The 20,379-nt window shown below is 40.3% G+C and overlaps 1 protein-coding gene across 9 annotated transcripts in view; it reads left to right on the top strand.

The window, feature by feature from the left end:
• Window positions 1–20,379, top strand: part of CRACD (capping protein inhibiting regulator of actin dynamics) — a 287,080-nt gene that overhangs the window by 78,347 nt on the left and 188,354 nt on the right. For 3 of the 9 annotated variants that reach the window (XR_004539459.1, XM_033944615.1, XM_033944638.1), the window contains exon 2: window positions 10,542–10,682. The exons of 1 other annotated variant lie outside the window; for it this stretch is intronic. Coding sequence is in view for 4 of the 8 variants with exons in the window: in XM_033944615.1 (XP_033800506.1) it covers window positions 10,632–10,682 (51 nt within the window). In the remaining 4 variants the exon portion in view is untranslated. Of the gene's footprint in view, window positions 1–10,541; window positions 10,683–19,702; window positions 19,783–20,379 lie in introns of those variants that run through there. 5 more of the 9 variants (XM_033944630.1, XM_033944663.1, XM_033944672.1 and 2 more) reach the window with 5 other exon arrangements.

Genomic DNA, 20,379 nt, shown 5'->3' with positions numbered 1-20,379 from the left:
TAGGTGAAATTACCGTACATATTGCTTTTTTTCACTACATAAGTTCAGGACTAGAATTGGACAGGGTTTTTTTTCCCCCAATGGTCTTTGGGAAGATAAGAGTCCAAAGCCAGTCTGATGTTACCAAAGTTAATTTGTAAATTAGCCAGCAATGACAGTTTTTGAGTTGGGCTGAAAGACCACTTTTCAAAAATACTTCCTCCTTTCTTGTGTCCTTTCAGTAGTATCTTTCCCAGCTGTGCACATTCGTGTTCTCCCTTTGTAATTTTTGTAATACAGGTTGCTATTACAGTGGGTAGTATTTTATTTCAAACTATATATTATTTGAAATAAGTTATGAGTGAATAAATATAGCTTGCCTTTATTGCCAGTTTACATATATCTGTATATATACAGTAATATTTTGAATAGTCTGTAGATTCATATAAAACACAGCCGAGCCCAGTTTATGAGGTATTTATGAGGGTAGGAGGTGCCCAGGGGCAGTGGCACCCCGTGTCCGTCTCTCCACCCTCCCTTCTCCTTCCCCACCCCTATGCCACACTCGCACCCTCCCTTCCCCCCTGTATCTCTTTAAATCTTCACCAGTACAAGTAGCTTCTCTGGCCTGCTGCTTGCACCGGTGTTGGCTTGCCCTCTGATGTCACTTCCAGGCCCCATGACCAGGAAGTGATTTCAGAGGTGAGCCAGGCTGGTATGAGCGGCAAGTCAGAGAAGTTGCTCACGCTGGCAAACATTTAAAGAGGTATAGGGGGAAGGGAGGGTGCAAGTGTAGAGGGGGGGGGAAGGTGCCAGCGCTCCCACCAAGATGGCACCCAGGGCAGTCAGCCCCTCACCCCCCTCACTATGCCACTGGGCATATAATTCGGTGTATGGTTAAAGAATAGGGTTAGTTAGATGCATAAGATTTCATGGGGAAATATTTCTTCACCGAAAGGGTAATTGATCGATGGAATGGTCTTCCACGTCAGGTAGTCAAGGCCAGTACCACGCTCAACTTCAAGGGATGATGGGACAGACAGGTTTGGTCGCTCCAGAGGAATGCTTAAAAGATGGATTCTCGAAGGAGGGAGGGTTCTTGAGTGGGCAGACTTGTTGAGCCGTCGGCCCTTTTCTGCTGTCATACTCTATGTTTCTAATGTAATTTGCTAATTAGTGCCAAATAAACACTTAATTGGGAATAATTATCAATAATTGATCATAACATGTACTAATTGGCAATAATTTGTAATTTTGAAGGTGTGGCCTTCAGAATTGTAAACAATATTCTAAATGAGGTCTCACCAAAGTCTTATACAGGGGCATCAATACCTCCTTTTTCCTACTGGCCATACCTCTCTCTATGCAACTTGGCATCCTTCTAGCTTTCGCCGTCAACTTTTCAACCTGTTGGGCACTTTAAGGTCATCACATACAATCATACCCAAGTCCCGCTCTTCCGTCGTGCACATATTCGTAAGTTCTTCACCCCCTAAACTGTACCGTTCCCTCAGGCTTTTGTAGCCCAAATGTTATCCAAGTCAGTCAATGAGGTTGTCTTTCCCTTAATTGCTATTTTTTTCTTGCTCTGGACACACCCCCCTCTCATTGGAATGCATACCAAACCCTAGCCTTGGCTGACCTCCAGAAAATGCTACCTACATTCCTGTGCCTGCTCTGCTGAGCATCTTTGGCTAAAATCCTATACCCTTGCACAAGACTTTTCACATTATCGTGTTAGATTCCTTAAACTGCATACGAGTCACTATGGTAACTATAGCACATGTTTCTGAGCTCTTTCAACAAGAACACTACACTTATTATGATAACTTCTTAAAGGAATATCATGTTTCTTCCCATTAAAGTAACTCCTGTAATAACATTTTATCTAGTCTAAAACTTCTGTTTCAAGTGTGACCCATTTTCGTCTCATGAAAATCCTGGGAAGAGTTTGCTTTTCAGCGTCTTCAGGGATTGCTCCAGGGTAGTGATTAAAACAGCCCAGTTATGAAATCAACAAATAAGCCTTCTGTTTGCTTCTGCTGCAGAAACTGATCATTTTAATGTTACAGTGGAAAGGGAGAGCTATGACTATGCACGTGTTCATGACAGAGGCATAGCCAGAAATAATTTTTTATTTTTTTTGTTATGGGGGGGGGGGGGCAGTGGTTAATCTGGGGGACACTAGAGACCGAGCAATCCATTTCCTCTGTCTCCCCTTGCTTTCCCTTTCCTCCCCCTTAAACCCTGCCACCTGAACAAATTCAAAGCTTGCCTTGAGTCTGCAGTGCAGTAAAGAAGCCATCAGACAGTGGCAACACTTTGAGCTGGTGTCACTAACTCTGTCTATCAGTACATTGAGGGTTCATAGACAACCCCGCGAAAGACAAAGGCGCGCGCCGACAACTGAGCGCAAGATGGAGGCGCGCGCCGAAGAAAATTACAGTTTTTAGGGGCTCCGACGGGGGGGTTTTGTTGGGGAGACCCCCCAGTTTACTTAATAGAGATTGCGCCAGCGTTGTGGGGGGTTTGGGGGTTGTATCCCTCCACATTTTACTGTAAACTTAATTTTTTCCCTAAAAACAGGGAAAAAGTGAAGTTTTCAGTAAAATGTGGGGGGTTACAACCCCCCCCACCCCCCACAACGCCCCCACAACGCGGCGCAATCTCTATTAAGTAAAGTGGGGGGGTTCCCCCCCACGCCCCCCCCCGTCAGAGCCCTAAAAACTGTAATTTTCTGCAGCGCGCGTCTCTGCACTGTGCTCAATTGTCTGCGCGCGCCTTTGTCCCGGCGCGCTTTTGACCTGACACCACATTGAGAACTAAGACAGTACAAATATGTTTCGCACAGATACATTTATTGTATCGAGTGAAACCAATGCTCTCATTATTTGATTTCCGTGCTGTGCAGGCAGTGGTCTTGTCGCGGCTTAACTACTGCAATGTCCTGTACCTTGGAATAACCGAAACCAGGTGCAGGGCATTGCAGGTGGTACAAAATGCCGCTGCAAGATTGATAATGGGAACGTCGAGATATGAGCATATTACACCTTATCTCTGACAGCTGCACTGGTTGCCAGTTGCTTTCAGAATTCAATATAAAGCAGTTATGATTTGTCATCAGTTTTTATACGGTACGATCCCTGAATTCTTCAAGAATAAAATGTCTAGTAATTAACCAGCGAGATCATTGCATTCTGAAAATTCTGCGCTATTGAAGACAAATGTCAACCCAAAATATATAGAAACCAATGCAATGACTTATTTATGTGTAGGAGTAAAACTGTGGAATTACCTTGTAGGGCAAATTCAGAAATGTAGTGATAAGGGGCATTTAGAAAGTTACTTAAAACACAATTGTTTTTAAATGTGTTCCTTAAAGTACAATATTTGATCTTCTTTGTTTGCAGATTTCCTTAAAGAATAGAATCCTTCTGCTCCTATTTGTTTTAATTTGTAGTTGAAAGTTGTCTTAATTTTTAAAAAATTTTATGTATGTGACAGTTTTGTAAACTGTTTGGTTTAAAGTACTATATGGACTAGCCCCTAAATACATAACTGACCTTTTCTCCTTCTCAGCCAACAGACATAAGAGAAGTTCACATTTGAACTTCGTTTCCCCTCCATTTAGAGGATGTAAACTCAAAAGACACTATCAACACCTTTTCTCACATCAGGCAGCATTATGGGGTAAAGATCTAGAACAATTGCTTACGCATACTACTTATGGGGAATTTAGGAAACGCCTAAAAACATATCTGTTACTGAAATATCTAGGCAGCTGACTTGTACAACTCTTTCCCCTCAATAACTGATCCCTTGAGCTGTTAATTTCTAGCTTCCACCCTGTTAAGTTCAATCTATTTGTACCATCTTTGTAAACCGCATAGAACTTCACGGTCCTGCGGTATATAAACTGTTATTATTATTATTACATAAACTTACACTAGCTGAAGCAGATTTTGTGAGATCAACATCAGGAAGGGTTCCTGTAAGACAGGGGTGTCAAAGTCCCTTCTCAAGGGCCACAATGAATATGCATGAAATCTATTAGCATACAATAAAAGCAGTGCATGCAAATAGATCTCATGCATATTCATTGTGGAAATCCTGAAAACACGACTGGATTGTGGCCCTCGAGGAGGGATTTTGACACCCCTGCTGTAAGAACTGAATGTGCTCATGCTGCCAGCAAAAGCAGCTTAAAGTAAAGGGGATGGGACTTGTATTCCGCTTTTTCTGTGGGTGGTTACAATCAGTGGTTTACATATTTTAGACAGGTACAGTGGTGCCTCACACAACGAACGCCTCGCACAGCGAACGCTGCACACAACGAACTTCATGTCTTGATTCATACAACGAACTTCATTTCACACAACGAAGTCGCCCGAGCTGCCGATGTATTGCATCCTTCCGCGCAGGCACTGCAGGCAGTCGTTAGTCACTGCGCTTAACTACCCTCTCTCACAGCCCTTCGCCTGGCTCCCTGTGCAGTGGCGGACCGTCGGCTCGCCTCCTTTTATGGAGGGGCCCGGCGCCTACTGCTGATACGTTGGGGGGGTGGAGCTACTCTCGCCGCTTCCCCGATGCTAGAAAAAAAAAAAAAAAAGAAAAGTTAAGTCCCAGTTTTTGCCGCTGAGACTCTGCCCTCTCTCACTGTATACAGTCGTCCTTTTAAGATAAACTCAATATTTTTTATATATCATGGCTTCTAAAAAAAGCAGGAAGGTGATTTCTGTTGAAATGAAACGGGAAATAATGGAAACTCGCTTTGATACGTTCCCACCCCCCACCCCCCGAGGCCAGCGACACTGCTCCCTCCCCCTCCCTCCCCTCTCACAAAGGCCCCCCCCCTGCGTGAACCGGCACCCCCCACCTGAACAACTTGAACTTACCCCCCCCCAATCTGGCACCGGCACGCAGCCCACAGGATGTGCCGGTGCTGCTTGAAGATCTTCCTACCTCTGCCGGGCCTTGAGTATGCATCTGCGCATGCTCAAGGCTTCTAATTCTCCCTCTCGCCGAGATTCTCGGAGCTCCGAGAATCTCGGCGAGAGGGAAAATTAGAAGGCCTTGAGCATGCGCAGATGCATGCTCAAGGCCCGGCAGAGGCAGGAAGATCTTCAAGCGGCACCGGCACGTCCTGTGGGCTGCGTGCTGGTGCCAGACCGGGGGGGGGGGTAAGTTCAAGTTGTTTGGGCGGGGGGGGGGAGGGTGCCGGTTTGAGCGAGGGGGAGCGATGCCGGTTCTCGGGAGGGATGGGGGTGCTCACAAATTGAGTCAATACTCAGCTTGCGAGACAAGTTTTGTGAGAATGTTTTGCTCGTCTTGCAAAACACTCGCAAACCGGGTTACTCGCAAACCGAAGTTTGACTGTATTTGTTCTAGTGCATATTTTGATAACAAATAGAGAAATGATCCACAAATAGGACTTTTCTGGATTGTCATTATGGAGTGATGATGAAATTATTTTGGTGAAGCCATACAAGTATGGAGTGAACCATATGGAATGTCTCCCCATTTTGATGGTCCATTTTTTTTTTTTTAAAGTAGGCTTATTATTAGGAGTAGAAAGAGAGCTGTTTTATAATTTTTTCAGACCTACTCCAGGCATCATCTTTGATGAATGAACAGATACTCCTCTGATTAATAAAAAGCTCGAAAGGGTTAGACAATGGCTAAATTCCAACATGCTAGCCTTAAATATACAGAAAACAAAAGCTCTACTCTTTCCATGGAAGAAGGACATGGGGGAAGCCACTGCTTGCCCTGTATCGGTAGTTTGGAATATTACTACTCCTTGGGTTTTGGCCAGGTACTAGTGACCTGGATTGGCCACCGTGAGAATGGGCTACTGGGCTTGATGGACCATTGGTCTGACCCAGTAAGGCTATTCTTAACTTGAGTGCCTCTTTTACTCTGGATAATATTCATTTGGAACTTGGAACTTCATTAAAAATACTTGGAGTCATCATCGATGATAAACTTTCCTACCACGATCATATAAGTAGTATTATTAAATCCTGCTTCTATAGGCTGCAAATGATTCGCTCAATTTCCAAGTTTCTGGAGCCAAAATCGTTAAATATATTAATCCATTCTTTAATCATTGCAAAACTCAACTACTATAATTCTCTATTAATAAGTATCACACAAAAAGAAAAAAAGCACCTTCAGAATTTAGAATAATGCCGTTAAACTCTTCCACAACAGTAAAAAATATGATCATGTAACACCTTTTCTGACTAAATCTCATTGGCTTCCAATTAACCATCGTATTACCTTCGAAATTTTACTTTTAGTATTCAAATCCCTTTCTACTAATGAACCTCAATTTATTGATAAATTACTCATCCCTTATAGCATTTTGCATTCTCTCCGGTCTACTAATCAAAAGCTTATAGTAGTCCCTTCTTTGAAAGTTATTGGAACACGACGACATGATATGTTTTCAGTGATGGCACCGCAGCTTTGGAACGCCATGCCTCAGCATTTAAGAGAGGAAAATGACTTGAGTCGTTTTAAAAGTAATTTAAAAAGTTTTCTTTTAAAGATGCTTTTAATCTTTAAATTATGTTTAAACTTTATATTAGTTTCCTTCTTTGATTGCACTCTTCCCTCCCTATTGTTTTCTTCATATATGGTTCTTCTCTGTACTTTAAAAATACTGAATTGTAGTTCTGTTCCCTCTTACCTTTTGTATTACTCAGTTTGTAAGTCTATTTGTCTAACCCATTATTCTAAATTTTAAATTGTATGTCTAAATATATGTTTATATTTTTAGCAATTTTGTACCTCGCTTAGTATAACTAAATAAGCGATTCATCAAACTCAAATCAAACTTGAAACTTGATTACACAGTATTTCTGGTGGACAAGAGATACTGGCTCCACAGAATATCTCCTGCAATGTTTAACCTTCATGTCTTCCCCAAGCAGCATTCCTCCTTCCCATTGCAGTGCCTTACCTTTTGAAGGCAGCCAGTGGTGTAGTAATGGTGGGGCAGGGGGAGTGGTCCACCCTGGATGCCATCTTGGTGGAGGTACTGGCACCTCTCCTTCTCTCTGACCCCTTGCTGCGCACTCATCTTCCCTTCCCTCCGACACCCCAGACATCAAGCGGGGCGTTGCCTGTCAGGATCTTAAAGGCAGTGATGCCTAATTTAAACTTGATCCATGTGGTTATGGGCAGTCAATGTGGTTTTGGGACCTTCAAAAGGTTTCTGCACTTTTATTTTTTTAAACACAATTTATTAAATATCTCAAAAGCAAATTATATCACATTTCCATATAATCACCCTGTTGTGGGCCATTTGACCTTTATCTGCCATCATGTTTCTATGTTTCTAAGTTGCCAAGGAGCTCTTGGGGTGCAGGGGGATCAAGAGTGTTGGGAAGAATTATATAAGAATTGCCATACTGGGACAGACCGAAGGTCCATCAAACCCAGCATTCTGTTTCCAACAGTGGCCAACCCAGGTCCCAAGTACCTAGCTAGATCCCAAGTAGCAAAACAGATTTTATGCAACTTATCCTAGGAATAAACAGTGGATTTCCCCAAGTCATCTCAATAATGGCCTAGGGACTTCTCTTTTAGGAAATTATCCAAACCATTTTTAAACCCCACTAAGCTAACTGATTTCATCACATTCTCCGGCATCAAATTCCAGAGTTTAATTACACATTGTGTGAAGAAATATTTTCTCCAGTTTGTTTTAAATTCCTGTATCTTAGGTGGGGAATTCTTCTGACTTTGAAGAACAGCATTTGATTGTAGAATGGTCTGTGTGTGGAGGGGAAGAAATGCTTTTGGACACCATTTGATGAAATGAAACTAAACATGGCAGGAGACAGCTTTTGGTATTATCTGTAAAGGGACTGAAGAAGATCCTAGATTACTTTTTAATCCAAAATGTCCCATGCTTTCTGAGCTAGAGGCTTCAAATTTAGACTCTCTTTCCGCATAACAAAAACTCTCTCTCTCTCTTTCTCTCTCTCTCTCTCTCTCTCTCTCTTTGATAATCCATCAAATATTGTTCAAGAACTGTCACTTAGGATGACGTCTATTTACCTAGGGCAGTGTTTCTCAATAAACAGTGCTCAGCACTGGGATCTGTGCCCAACTTTGGGCAAGAGGATTTACACCAACTAAAACCCGTTGTGAATCTTGCACGTAAATTAGGTGCAGATGCCCTGAATTCTATAATACTGCACACATCTTTAGTGAATGCCCCCGACCCATCCATGCCCCGCCCATGGGCATGCCTCCTTTTCAGTTATGTGATATAAATTTTGTATGCGCGTCTAGGCAGGATAGCATATGGCAAGATGAATGCACAAATTCAAATTGGTGCCAATTAATACCAATAATTTTTAGTGCAATTAAAATACGTGTGCAAAATGGGCACATGCCTAAATTTGTGTGCTTAATTTTGAGCACCATTTATACAATCCAGTGATAAGTGGGAGCTCCACTCATGCTCCACCCATGTTCCTTCCATGTGCATGCTCTTCTTACATTATGCACTATGCCACGTACACATGTCATTGAATCACACTTACTCATCTTGCTGTCACTTTCTTGGGTAAGTGTATGCTTACGTATATGCTTAAGTGACAGTATTCTATACATTAACACTGAGATGTATAGTGTCGGCATCTATGAGCCAAACTTGGGTTTTCTTATTACATAGAGCATTTTGGACCCCAGTTTGTTTACAGAAATTAGATAGCTCTGTCATCTTGAAGCTGGGACATTAGATCATTTACTATTCTATTGTCCATTGATACTTGCTTTTTGGAAATCAATTTGGGGAAAAATAAATAATTTATTGGAAAATCTGGTGGCATTAACTTATGATACTGTGTTATTTGGTACATCAATGAGGGCTAAGAGCCAAATATCTTTTAATAATAATAAACTTTTGCTCATTATGACAGGGATTGCCATACAGCATATTATGAAAAACTATAAAAATTGGGACCAGCTAAATTAGTTTTTGGTGGAATTCTTTATGTCACATCTTTAAAATGGAGCAGGTAATAGCCATACAACAGGGAAATTTGAAGAAATTTCAGGATATTTGGGAGCCATTAACAAAATATTGTAAAGAATGAATATTGTTTTTTTCTTTTTGAACATACACGTCCAAGTTGGGGGGGATACTTTATGTTTTCTTATGTTTAAAGACAGTTGGGGATATTTGATCTGAATGAGACTTTGATGGAATATTAAGTGATGTTAAAGTGTAAAACGGTTTTTATCTTATATCGTACTTATTGTAAGTTAAAAAAAAATGAATAAAGAATTTACAAAAAAAACAACAACACACTGCAAGGAGCACAGAAATGCAAAGCACCCAGTTATAGAATTGCCCTTCATATGGGTAATAGGTAACTTGTTAGTACTGATTTCCTACTGGCTTCTATGAAGGGGGAAGATAAGACAAAATGACTTCCCTGTTCTCTCTGCAGACATCTCATTTGTTTTGTGGTATAATTAGGTACAGTCTTCCATGGGGCTGTAGTGTATATGATAGAGAATTTATTGTGATTCCTTTAGATGCCTGAATGCAATGTGGATGTGAGAATCTCAGGCATCCTGTCCAGATGGCAATTCTTTTCCAAGTTTCCTAAGCTCTATTCTGTATCCTTGGTGTGCTGTGTATGATGGAAGGGATAGAAATAAAAGAAGGAAGCCACAAAGTTATGAACATACAGTTGTGCTGATCGTAGAAGGAATGGTTCTCTTTCACATACAGAAGGGTGCAATAGCTAATATCCTACTCACCATATATTTTCATAAGCTGTGCACTCATATCTACCATGTCATGCACTGAACCCATTTCTGCATCGCTCATCTGCTAATGCTTGCATATAGCTTTCATTAACCATACACTACTGTCCAAGGTAGTTTTCTGCATTAGTTCCTGATTCAGTGCTAAGAGGGGAAAGATAAATCAAGGTGCAGTGTTCATGAGAAACCTTTCATGAAGATAAGAAACATGATGGCAGATAAAGATCAAATGGCCCATCCAGTCTGCCCATCCACAGTTACTATTATCTCTTCCTCTCTCTAAGAGATCCCACTTGCCTAGCCCAGGCTTTCTTGAATTCAGACACAGTCTCTGTCTCCACCACCTCTACCTGGAGACTGTTCCACGCATCTACCACCCTTTCTGTAAAAAAGTATTTGCTTAGATTACTCTGGAGCCTATCACCTCTTAAGTTCATCCTATGCCCTCTCATTCCAGAGCTTCCTTTCAAATGCAAGAGACTCGACTCATGCACATTTATATCACATTGATATTTAAACATCTCTATTATATCTCCCCTCTTCCGCCTTTCCTCCAAAGTATACAGATTGAGATCTGGGAACCAAGAAGTCACGAGCACAGTATTCCTGGGAAGTCACTTGCAACAATTTTCTACCCCCTGAAAACTTTTTATAAAAAACTTGATATACAAGAAATCTGCCACTAGGATTCATTGAACTAAAAATTGGATCATTTCAAATCTGAAGTGAAATTAAATGGTCTTTCCTCTTTTTGTTCTCTGTAACAGCTAGAAAGAGGAACAAGTCTATCTTTTGGTCACTAGCAATGCACCTTGTGGTCTGACACTAGTAATGCCAGAGAAGAACATTCCTTGTTAATGCGTGAGGCACACCACATCAAGAGAGGACCAGACTCACAAGCACAAAAGGTAAAGAAACAAAATTTACACTACAGTGTCACAAATAACTGAATGCAAACTATTTCCTTCCAAAATGACCATGTCAAGCAAATAATAGATGGTGTCAATATAGAAATTTTATAGGATCCATAGTCCTGAAGGGTTGGATATACTGTATGTTGAAATGTCATAATGAGAAGTTTAACCCATGCATACATATGTTTGTGAAATGAGAAAACATACAGAAATTCTCATCCATTGTATCCATATTCTGTCTGTAGGATTTAAGAAGCTACTCATCAGATAAGCTCCTTGGTGAGCTTCCAAGAGTTCCAGTGTAGTTGAAGAATATTATATGGTGGACATTTTTTATAACAACCTTAGGGCATTGCAAGCTGACTTCATACCATTTAAAATAGATTGTATTCTATTGGTGTAAGAATTCTCTGCCAATAAAATATATCACTCTTAAAGAGAGGAATATATTTTATATTAAATAGATATTAATTTGGGAATTGTACTGCCTGTTTAAAGCTTAGCTCTGTATGATATTAAAGAACAGAAACTTAGAGCATTTGAGAAGAATTAGAATTTTATTTTCACAAAGCAAATTTATTTATAAGATTAGGCAAGCAAGGTAGTAATTTTAGTTACCATTCAGGGATCTTCACACAAGGGAAATGTGCCACAAGATAAAATATTGTTATAGAAGTAGAATGATTAATTTAAGCTGAATTGAAAGTAACCCACTCTGATACTGGGCCTTGCTGATAGAACAGTTCTTCAGTTGCAGATGAGAGCACATTAGCTGAGATCACATGGCCTGTGGTGCAGAATGTCCAGCCACAATCCAAAAAGAAAGAGCATAGGTAAATTTCTCTTTTTATATGGATTGAAGTTCTGTCCAATTACTGAGGCAGGAACCCAGGAGCAATGTCCAATCCCTGAGTCTAGCATAGTATCCAATCACAGCTCAGGAATTCAATTCAAACTTTTTTTTTCTGTTTCTGTCTGAGTAAAGTCATCTAAATTGCTTTTGGTTAGGCAGGACCTGATTGAATTTTAATAGTGTCTTTTGTCTGGAAAGTTTCAGTGTCTTTTGTCTTATCTCAGTTTGAGTTGCTTAGGCTCTGTGTCTTTTGTTCTCAAGTTTCAGGTCCCCAAACCTCTGATTACTAAGCATTGTCCATCTAGACTAGGGTAGTTCATACTTTTGCTTAGTTAACTGTGGTATGAGGAGATACTGCCATCCTTTGTTATCCACTGAATAGGTGCTTAACTCCTTTGTTTCAGGTTTACAGCAGATGGCTAGCTAGAGTCTATTAGAAACACACTTTAGTTCAGGCAATGATTTTATAATTCTATATCCAGCAAAATTAATCATTTCATGCTTAACTGCCTGATCCGGGCCTGATCCTGGTAGGTCCGACAAATTCAGCAAACTCCAATATGCAGATGGGGGAGATCAGAGGAACGCCCCATCTGCCGGCTTGGACCTCCGGCCTGGCACTTTTTTTTTCTTGTTTTCAACTTTTTTTTACAGCCTGTGGTTTTAACCCGCTAAAAGCCTGCAGGTTAAAACCATGGTTTTACACTGCAGGGAAGGGTGGGAGAGTCGGGGCAGGCAGGCGATCAGGGCAGCGTCAGGGCAGGTAGGCAGATTGGGGCAGGCAGGCGATCAGGCCAGCTACAGTCAGGGCAGGCAGGCAGATCGGGAAAGCAGGATATCGGGGTAGACAGGGCTGAGAGCAGGGCGGCAGAAGGCAGTCGGAAAGGGCTTCAGCAACTCGTCCTCAGCAATCGCTTTTTGGGTTGATCGGCCAGCACAGTCGAATCGGCAAATTTGTTTAGTGAATCGCGTCCCTGCCTACTTTGTATGCAGTTCCCCTCATTTGAATGCGCAGATCAGAATCGGATCGCAAAACAGGTTAGTGAATACTGCAGAAGGGAAATCGGGTCGCAAAGGGCTTGCAAACTGATCGGTACATTATCGGTTTGCTTAGTGAATCTAGCCCTAAGAATTGGAGTTTGAAAGGATTTGGATGCCTAACTTTGGTAGTTAGGCATATAAAGGGCTGTTCTATTACTGGCTGCCATCATTTATGCACATAAAAATACAGAACACCCGCACTTTTGCCGGTAAGCGTTACACTTATGCAAACAAGTAACAGCAAATGGACTATTCTGTAAGGGTGTGTGACATAGCATGTAAATGCAAGGTGGTATGCGCAGCTTAGGAAATATTGTAAGTTACAATCACCCTTGCCACATTTAAGCACCTGCAGTTATGTCGTGTCTACAGCTGGTATAACTACAAGCATGTAAATGGAAGGCATGCTAATTATGCTAGGCACCCAGATGCTGTTCTAGAACTTGAAAGGAGGCACCCACTTATAGAATTTCCCCCTTATAAGGTAATTTTATATTGGTGTAAGAGAGTAAGTAGGTGCCTTCTTAGCTGCTACTTTATAAAAACACATGGAGAGGAATTTTCGAAAGAACATCCAAATCAGAATTGGGACATCCTGCTGATAATATCCAAAAATATCATTCATCTCATAGTTGTTTTCAAACAGGAAAACCATTGAGATTTCCAGTTAAACAATACATGAGGACTTTCTTGCACAAAAAGTGCCTGATTCTGCAAATGCGCATCCTGATTGTAGGTGGCGGGGTGGGATCCTAACGCCATCTCACAGCCAATCAGGATGCACATTAAAAAAAAAAAAAGTGTGGGGGGGGGGAATGCCTACATTGTAGGTGTATGTTGCGCACCTATGGAGACGCATAGAGATGCTTATGGATGCCCAAGGCGTGGCATGGGTGGCCAAGGAGCAGGCCTGGATTGACCTGGCCTGCCAAGTTTAGACTCAGGCTCGCCCACAGGCCACTGGCAATGGAGGGATGATCAAGGCATAGAATTTACAGTGTATGAACATTGCTGGTGAATGACCCAAAAGTCTTCCCTTTGACGCATTTGCATTTTACGTCAGAGGGAAGGCATCCGGGTCAGCCACCAGCAGCATGTAGAAACCACTACCAGCCACCTGAAGATGTTGCACTGGCTGGGGGGAGGGAAGGAGGGAAAGAGAAACTTCTGCACAGGCTGGGGGGAGGGGGGGAGGGAAAGGGAGGGGGATGACCCCCCAAAATTGACTGTCTGGCTATACCAGTTTCTGCAGCTGGTGGGGTTTAGGACTCTCTACCAGCCACTGGAATTGTGCTCCCAGCAGCTGGGTAGAGCTGAAGAAAAAAATAGAGGGGCCGGGTTGTCCTAGGCCTACACGAGCTACTCCTCTGCATTCTGGACTTGCATTTAACTTTCTAATGTTAGGACATGTTTTTAAAATGTAAGGGACATCCACAGATTCACTACACTCTCCTTTTCTGTCCAGCAGTCACATAAATTTTCAAGGAATCAGGTAGCCGATTTTGCAATTTGGAGGTCAAAATTTGTTAATTTTGAAACAAGCTATTTCAATATCACAAATCCAGGACTAAGAACTTCACAGTACACAGGAAAAGTAACGAATATATCCTTCCATCGTTCCTGTGGTATTTGTAACCATAAAAGATTTCTCAGCATGGCAGAGAAATTTCTATAGTGAGGAAACCTACACAGTCTATTTAAGTCTGATAAGCTCTGCTTGGCAGCCTTTGCTCACCAGCTACCTGGGAGTGACAGTGAAATCCAGAAATGCCTTTGCTTCTTCTGAATAAACCCCCTGGGGAATCAGTACATTAAAACCCACATCTGTCTAAATACAGTGGAGGCTACAGGAAGCACACTGCCTTTTGTCCCTAGTGCAGAAGTCTGATATTAATATATATCATAGCTTGCTTGGAATAGAAAGAACAGTATGATAAAACTGTCTCCGTAACAAAATGGTCACTTGACCTGCTATTTGTACTTGCTTTAATCTTTTCATCTTTAACCCATAATGGGAATCTGAAAGGGATGATGCCCTGTACAAGTCATTGGTGAGGCCCCACTTGAGTATTGTGTCCAGTATTGGAGGGCATATCTCTTCAAGGACATAAAAAGACTTGAGATGGTTCAGAGGAAGATGACAAAAATGGTACAGGGTCTGTACCATAAGATGTATGAGAAGAGGCTGGAGAGCTTGCATATGTATACGCTAGAGAAAAGGAGATAGAGAGGTGGTACGATACAGACTTATAAGTACTTGAAAGTATTAATATACAAACAAACCTTTTCCAGAGATGTGCGGGCGGTAGAATTAGAGAACATGAATGACAGTTGCAGGAAGGTAGACTTAGGAATAATGTCAGGAAATACTTTTTCACAGAGAGAGTACTGTACGCCTGGATCATGCTTCTAAGAGAGACAGAGTCAAGAAGAGCAAATTCAAAAATGTGTGGGATAGATACAGAGGATACCTAAATAGAAAGAAGATGGAAATGCAACATGGCTGTCGAGGAGTGGTGTTATGCAAGAATAGTGGGAACTAAGGTTGACGTCAGACTTCTACAGTCTGTGTCCTGCAAATGGCAAAAGGCTAAAAAGATTTGCCAAATCCAGCATGGGGGAACTAAGGCCGATGCTAGAAAGATTTCTATGGTTTGTGTCCTGCAAATGGTAAAATATTGATGAAGTTCAGCAGCTCCAATGTTGTAGATCACTTTATTGTCACATGCTGCGAGTGAGGATGCTCTGTAGCTGGGGGGAGGGGTGGGGGAAGACAACTTGGCTGATAAATGTAATATTGTTGGCAATAATTGGGGATGATATACAGTACAGTTATAACCAAGACTGCATCATGTTTGGTTGCCTATATGGTTGGCATGATGGAGAGTTGACAATCGGTGTTTAAGCATTGGTAACTGAGGTCCACACAGAGTGGCAGGCACAGAGTTCATGAACTGTGCGGGTCTTTCTTTGCCGTCTCATGTGGGCTGTTTCCCTCCAATTTTGGCGGGGTTTTTTTTTGGTTCATTTCATATATTTGTTCTAATAAATATTTTTAAAGTACATTAGGACTTTTTAAAGCACACTAATTGACTTAACATGCTTTAATTCTTAAGTTAATACATGTTAAATCAAATTATGTTAAATCAACTTAGGAGTGTAGTTGCCAATGTGTTACAGGACTACTGCACAATTTTTGCCCCTTAACACTTGTTAACTGGCAAAATGGTACATTAATTTATTGTGCTGCACTAACCCCCAAGTTCTATAAAAAATGCTAAAATTTGAGTGTGCAAATTTGGCTACGTACAATTTAATTAGCGTAAATACTTGGGATCTTAAACAATTATAGGTGCTAATTGGAATTAAAATGTATGCATGTAGATTTAGACACAGCTGCCATTTGCATGCACAGTTGTAGAATAAGGGGGGACCCGCGTGTAATTTAGGTGCGAGGATATACACCACGTTTCAGTTGGTATAAATAGCTGCCCCTAAAGTTAGACGTGGTTCCTGGCCCTAAGCATTGCTGCCCTATAAGTGTCAGGAGCAGCGCGGAGCATTCAGCGCGGCTCCCTGAGCTAATAACCGCTATCGCAGTTTAAAGGGGGGGTATGTTACATCTTCAGTACACAGAAGGAGACACTGCAAAGTTGCAGATTCACCTCTGATGATGAAGTAAATGAAGAGGTGCTCACCTAGCTTCGGGAGCAGCCAAAAACTTCTCTGCAGGAATGCAGAATCTAGTTGAATGACACAACAGATGTATAAAGCTGCGTAAAGATGTGTATTCCAAAGCCTTGCACCCTTCACATAAAAAAAATTTAGATCCAATGTCATCTAAGGCTAAGTGAATCATTGGAAAAGAAGGGTCATTCAAAATTAAATTATCTGATGATCTCATTGGGCATGGTGGACTGTAGATTCTGATAAGCGCCATCAAAAAAGGTGATCATTCTCCATAAATTACTCTATGAATAACAGTTAAAATCTTTGTTTGTAAAAGTTGGATAATTCAAAGTCTAATAGATGCTGGCACTGTCATCTTGAAGTAGGGACACTGGATCATTTGTTATTCTATTGTCCATTGATACTTAATTTTTGGAAAGCAATTTGGGGCAAAATTAACATAGTCTTATGATGTGGTTTTATTTGTGACATTGTTAAGACCCAGGTGTCCAATTGACACACATAAAAGCAGACTTCTTATGATTATGACGGGGGTGGCCATACAATTGATAACCAAGAACTGGAAAAATTATGATAGGCTAAACTTTTCTTTTTGGTGGTTTGAAAGAATGAATGCAGAACAATTGGGAAACAATAAAAGGTTTAAAGAAATATGGGGTCCGTTGGAAGCATATGTTAAATAGAAGATTGATAAAATCGGTAAAATCCTTAATTCCTGGAATTTCTTAGTTTTCCACACACATCCAGATAGGGAGGGAGGGAAAGGGAGGGGGAAGATGTAGGGTAATTTGTTTTAATATCTGTTCCAATACAAGTGCTGTTAATTGTTGTATCTGTTTGTATATTTGTTTGCACTTTTTGTAAGTCTTGAAAATTAATAAAGTTAAAAAAGACAACAAACAGTTAAAATCTTAAAGTGGATCCTCCGTTTTACTGGCAGCTAATAAAGATTTTTCAGTACTAGCGAGATACGCTCAGCTCTTGAACTTCCAGCTATAATATGAACAGCCATGTTCTGAGCCAACTATATAGGTTTCAACAAGTAAGCTGGAGCACTCAAAACCAAAACATTGCAATAGTCATACAAAGGGCATGAAAGAACCTAAAGATGATCATATTTACCACTGACAGTTTGGCAGCCTGTTGTGGAGCTTGCTTACATATTGCAAAGCTTTCCATTCTCTTATTTCCTACATTAGACTATTACATGCCCAAAATGCCAGTGCTAGAGTTTTGACTGGAATTACCAGATATATGCTTCTCTTACTCCAATTTTGAAATTCCTTCACTGATTGCCAATCGAATGACTCCATTGTTGTGGAATGCTGTGCCGTTAGATCTCAGGCTGGAAGCTTCATTAAGAAAATTTAAATCTAAACTCAAAATGCTCTTATTCAAAGATGCTTTCAGCACTTGATATGGATCCATATCATCCATTTGACCAAGGTTGACAAACTAAACTAAACAAGCAACTCCCCTCCAATTGTACTTTCCCCCTTCCTCTCTATTTTTTTCTTTTCTTTTATCTCAATGTAATTATGCATTCCTTCCCCTCTTCCCTTTTGGTATCACGTTACTTCAGTCTGTCTGTGATATTATTATAATTTTAATTGAATTTTGTTTTAATATATTTATTAGTGATTTTATTGTAAACCATTTAGATAACCTTGATAGACAGTATATCAGGTATCCAATAAACTTGAAACTTGAATAAAGAATTACGTTTACAATTTTATGTTTGATTTTTAAAGTGCTTAATGACATGGTTTCTCCTATTATTGTCTCTGCTCTGGGATTGTATCATCCCACTAGGGGTTTGTGGTCTTCAGATTATACTGTGCTTGAGATTCCCTCTTTCCAGTTAATATGATCAGAGGTGTAAGGAAAGACCCCAAATTATGGAACACCTTACCATTAAGTATTTGTGCATCATCCAGTTTTGTTACATTTTAAGAAGGAATTGAAAACCATCCTGTTTATGCAAGCTCTTAATTGACAACTCTTAATAAGCCTATGTTATGTGGAAATTTCCTTAGAGGAAAAAGGTGAGGAATATTTTGATTTGGAGTGCAAATTGTTAAGTTTTAATTTGTATTTTATATTTGTCATTTTGGTTTACTTTGTTCTCGCCTAGAACTTTGGTTTACTTTGTTCTCACCTAGAACTTTGGATTGTGCAGGATAGAAATGTAATAAATAATAAAATATCAAAATAAAGGAACAAAACCTAGCAGTGGGAGGAGAATATGGTGGCTTTCAAAGAATTACCAAAGCAAAACGCTCCAAAATTTGGAACATTTCATTCTGTTTGTTTTCTTATCAGGGTTACGCTGGTGAGTGTATACAATTTTATTGTTTCTTTTTTTTTTTTTTTTTTTTTGCTTTATTTTGGGGGTGGAGTTTGGGTTCAGTGATTGAAAGATTTCTTATAGCACTTATTTTCGTTCTCATCTATTTGTTAGTGAGTTTCTTGTCGTAACAACGTGAAATATCTAGAACAGGAATTCTCAACCCAGTCCTCAGCCAGGAATTCTCAAGCTGGCCATGTTGTCACACTTTCCACTATTAATGTGCATGAAATAAATTTGTACGCACTACATCCATTCTATACAAATTTCTCTCATTTATATTAATTGTGGATATCTGAAAACCTGACTGGTTAGGTGCGTCCTAAGGACTGGGTTGAAAACCATTGGTGTAGAAAAATAGATATTATTTTAGAATTTGTCTGTATAAATTAGTGCAACATTTATGGCAAGAGAGAGGATCACACTTTTCTTGTTTTGTCGTGTATCATTCTGAACAGTTGTTCATAATCGTCCATACCTTCTATAACTGTAGTCTTAACATTTTGGCCCAAATTCTTTAACTGATGCCAATTTTATAGGCGCCGATAGGTGCCTGCCCAAGCTCAGTAAAAAAATGCCGCTCACACAACATTTTTAACTGAGTTTCAAAGCTCCTACTGGTGCCTAAAAAATCAGCACCAGAATCATGCCTCCATGGGCACTTTAAGCTGCCTAACGCCACTATGGGCATGGCAAACGCTGCATATGGTGCTAGATGGCCTAAAGAGCCTCTGTAGGTGCGATTCTCGACAAAGATAGGCACCAGACATGTAGGCCTGAAAAACCCTGGCCTACACTTCCAGCGCCTATCTTTCACAAAGGCATGATTCTGGGTCTTTGATCTTATTTTTAAAATTGCTATACCGTTTTTTTTTTTCCAAAACGGTTTACAAGGAGTTACATACATAAAATGTTAAAAATCTATACAAAATAAGACATGTTCAGTCTTATATGTAGTGAAAGGTAAGGTAAGGTGGGAATGATACAAATTGTAATTACTGGTGTATTTCTCGGCCCAGCAACTCTCATTGCACTACTCCTTACAAAATTAATTAATAGATATGAGTGTGCTTTTTATTTCAGTAACCTTTGAAAAATCATGACAGATGAACAGGAATCTAAACATGATGCTCAAACTGAGGTAACAGGTGCTGATTTTTCAGGTATTTAGAAACTGACTCTTTTTGCATTATTAAATTAGAGACAGAATCCATTTGTTTGATTTTTATTTTGTATAAGTATATTTCTCATGTCCTTTCTATATCTCATCAATCAAATTTCCTCAGACCTAACAGAATTAAAGCTTACCTGCTAAGTGCATTTTCTAGTGTTTCCAGATCAGGAAGCTAATTGTAAGGAGTTTTTCTTTAGGATCTTATCATATTGGCTACTAATCAGTGCGTGTATCAAATATGACACTGTGTTTAATATTTAAACTATTGCATGCTAATGGTTCTGAGCTGGTGCGGTCGCTGATGCACATTTACCAACCGTCACGGAGTTTATGTTCTAAAGATAAGCTTTGTTATGATGTGCCTTCCTTGTCTGTAGTTAAACTTCTGAGTTATCGGAAAGTGATGTTTTCTGTGCTGGGCCCTACTTCTTGGAATAAGCTTTCTTTGGACCTTAGGCAAGCTTCATCAGTATTACAGTTTAGAACAAATCTATAATAATAAAACCCTAGAGCGTGCATGCGCTCTTGAAAATTCGTGATTCCTGGCGCCGTGAGGTGTGCTTCTGTGGCAGTATTCTATTTGACA

The sequence above is a fragment of the Geotrypetes seraphini genome, chromosome 1 (assembly GCF_902459505.1).
Source record: "Geotrypetes seraphini chromosome 1, aGeoSer1.1, whole genome shotgun sequence".
In the NCBI taxonomy this organism is placed as follows: domain Eukaryota; kingdom Metazoa; phylum Chordata; class Amphibia; order Gymnophiona; family Dermophiidae; genus Geotrypetes; species Geotrypetes seraphini.
The sequence above is the reverse complement of the archived record's forward strand: the minus strand, read 5'-3'. Positions and strand labels throughout refer to the sequence as shown.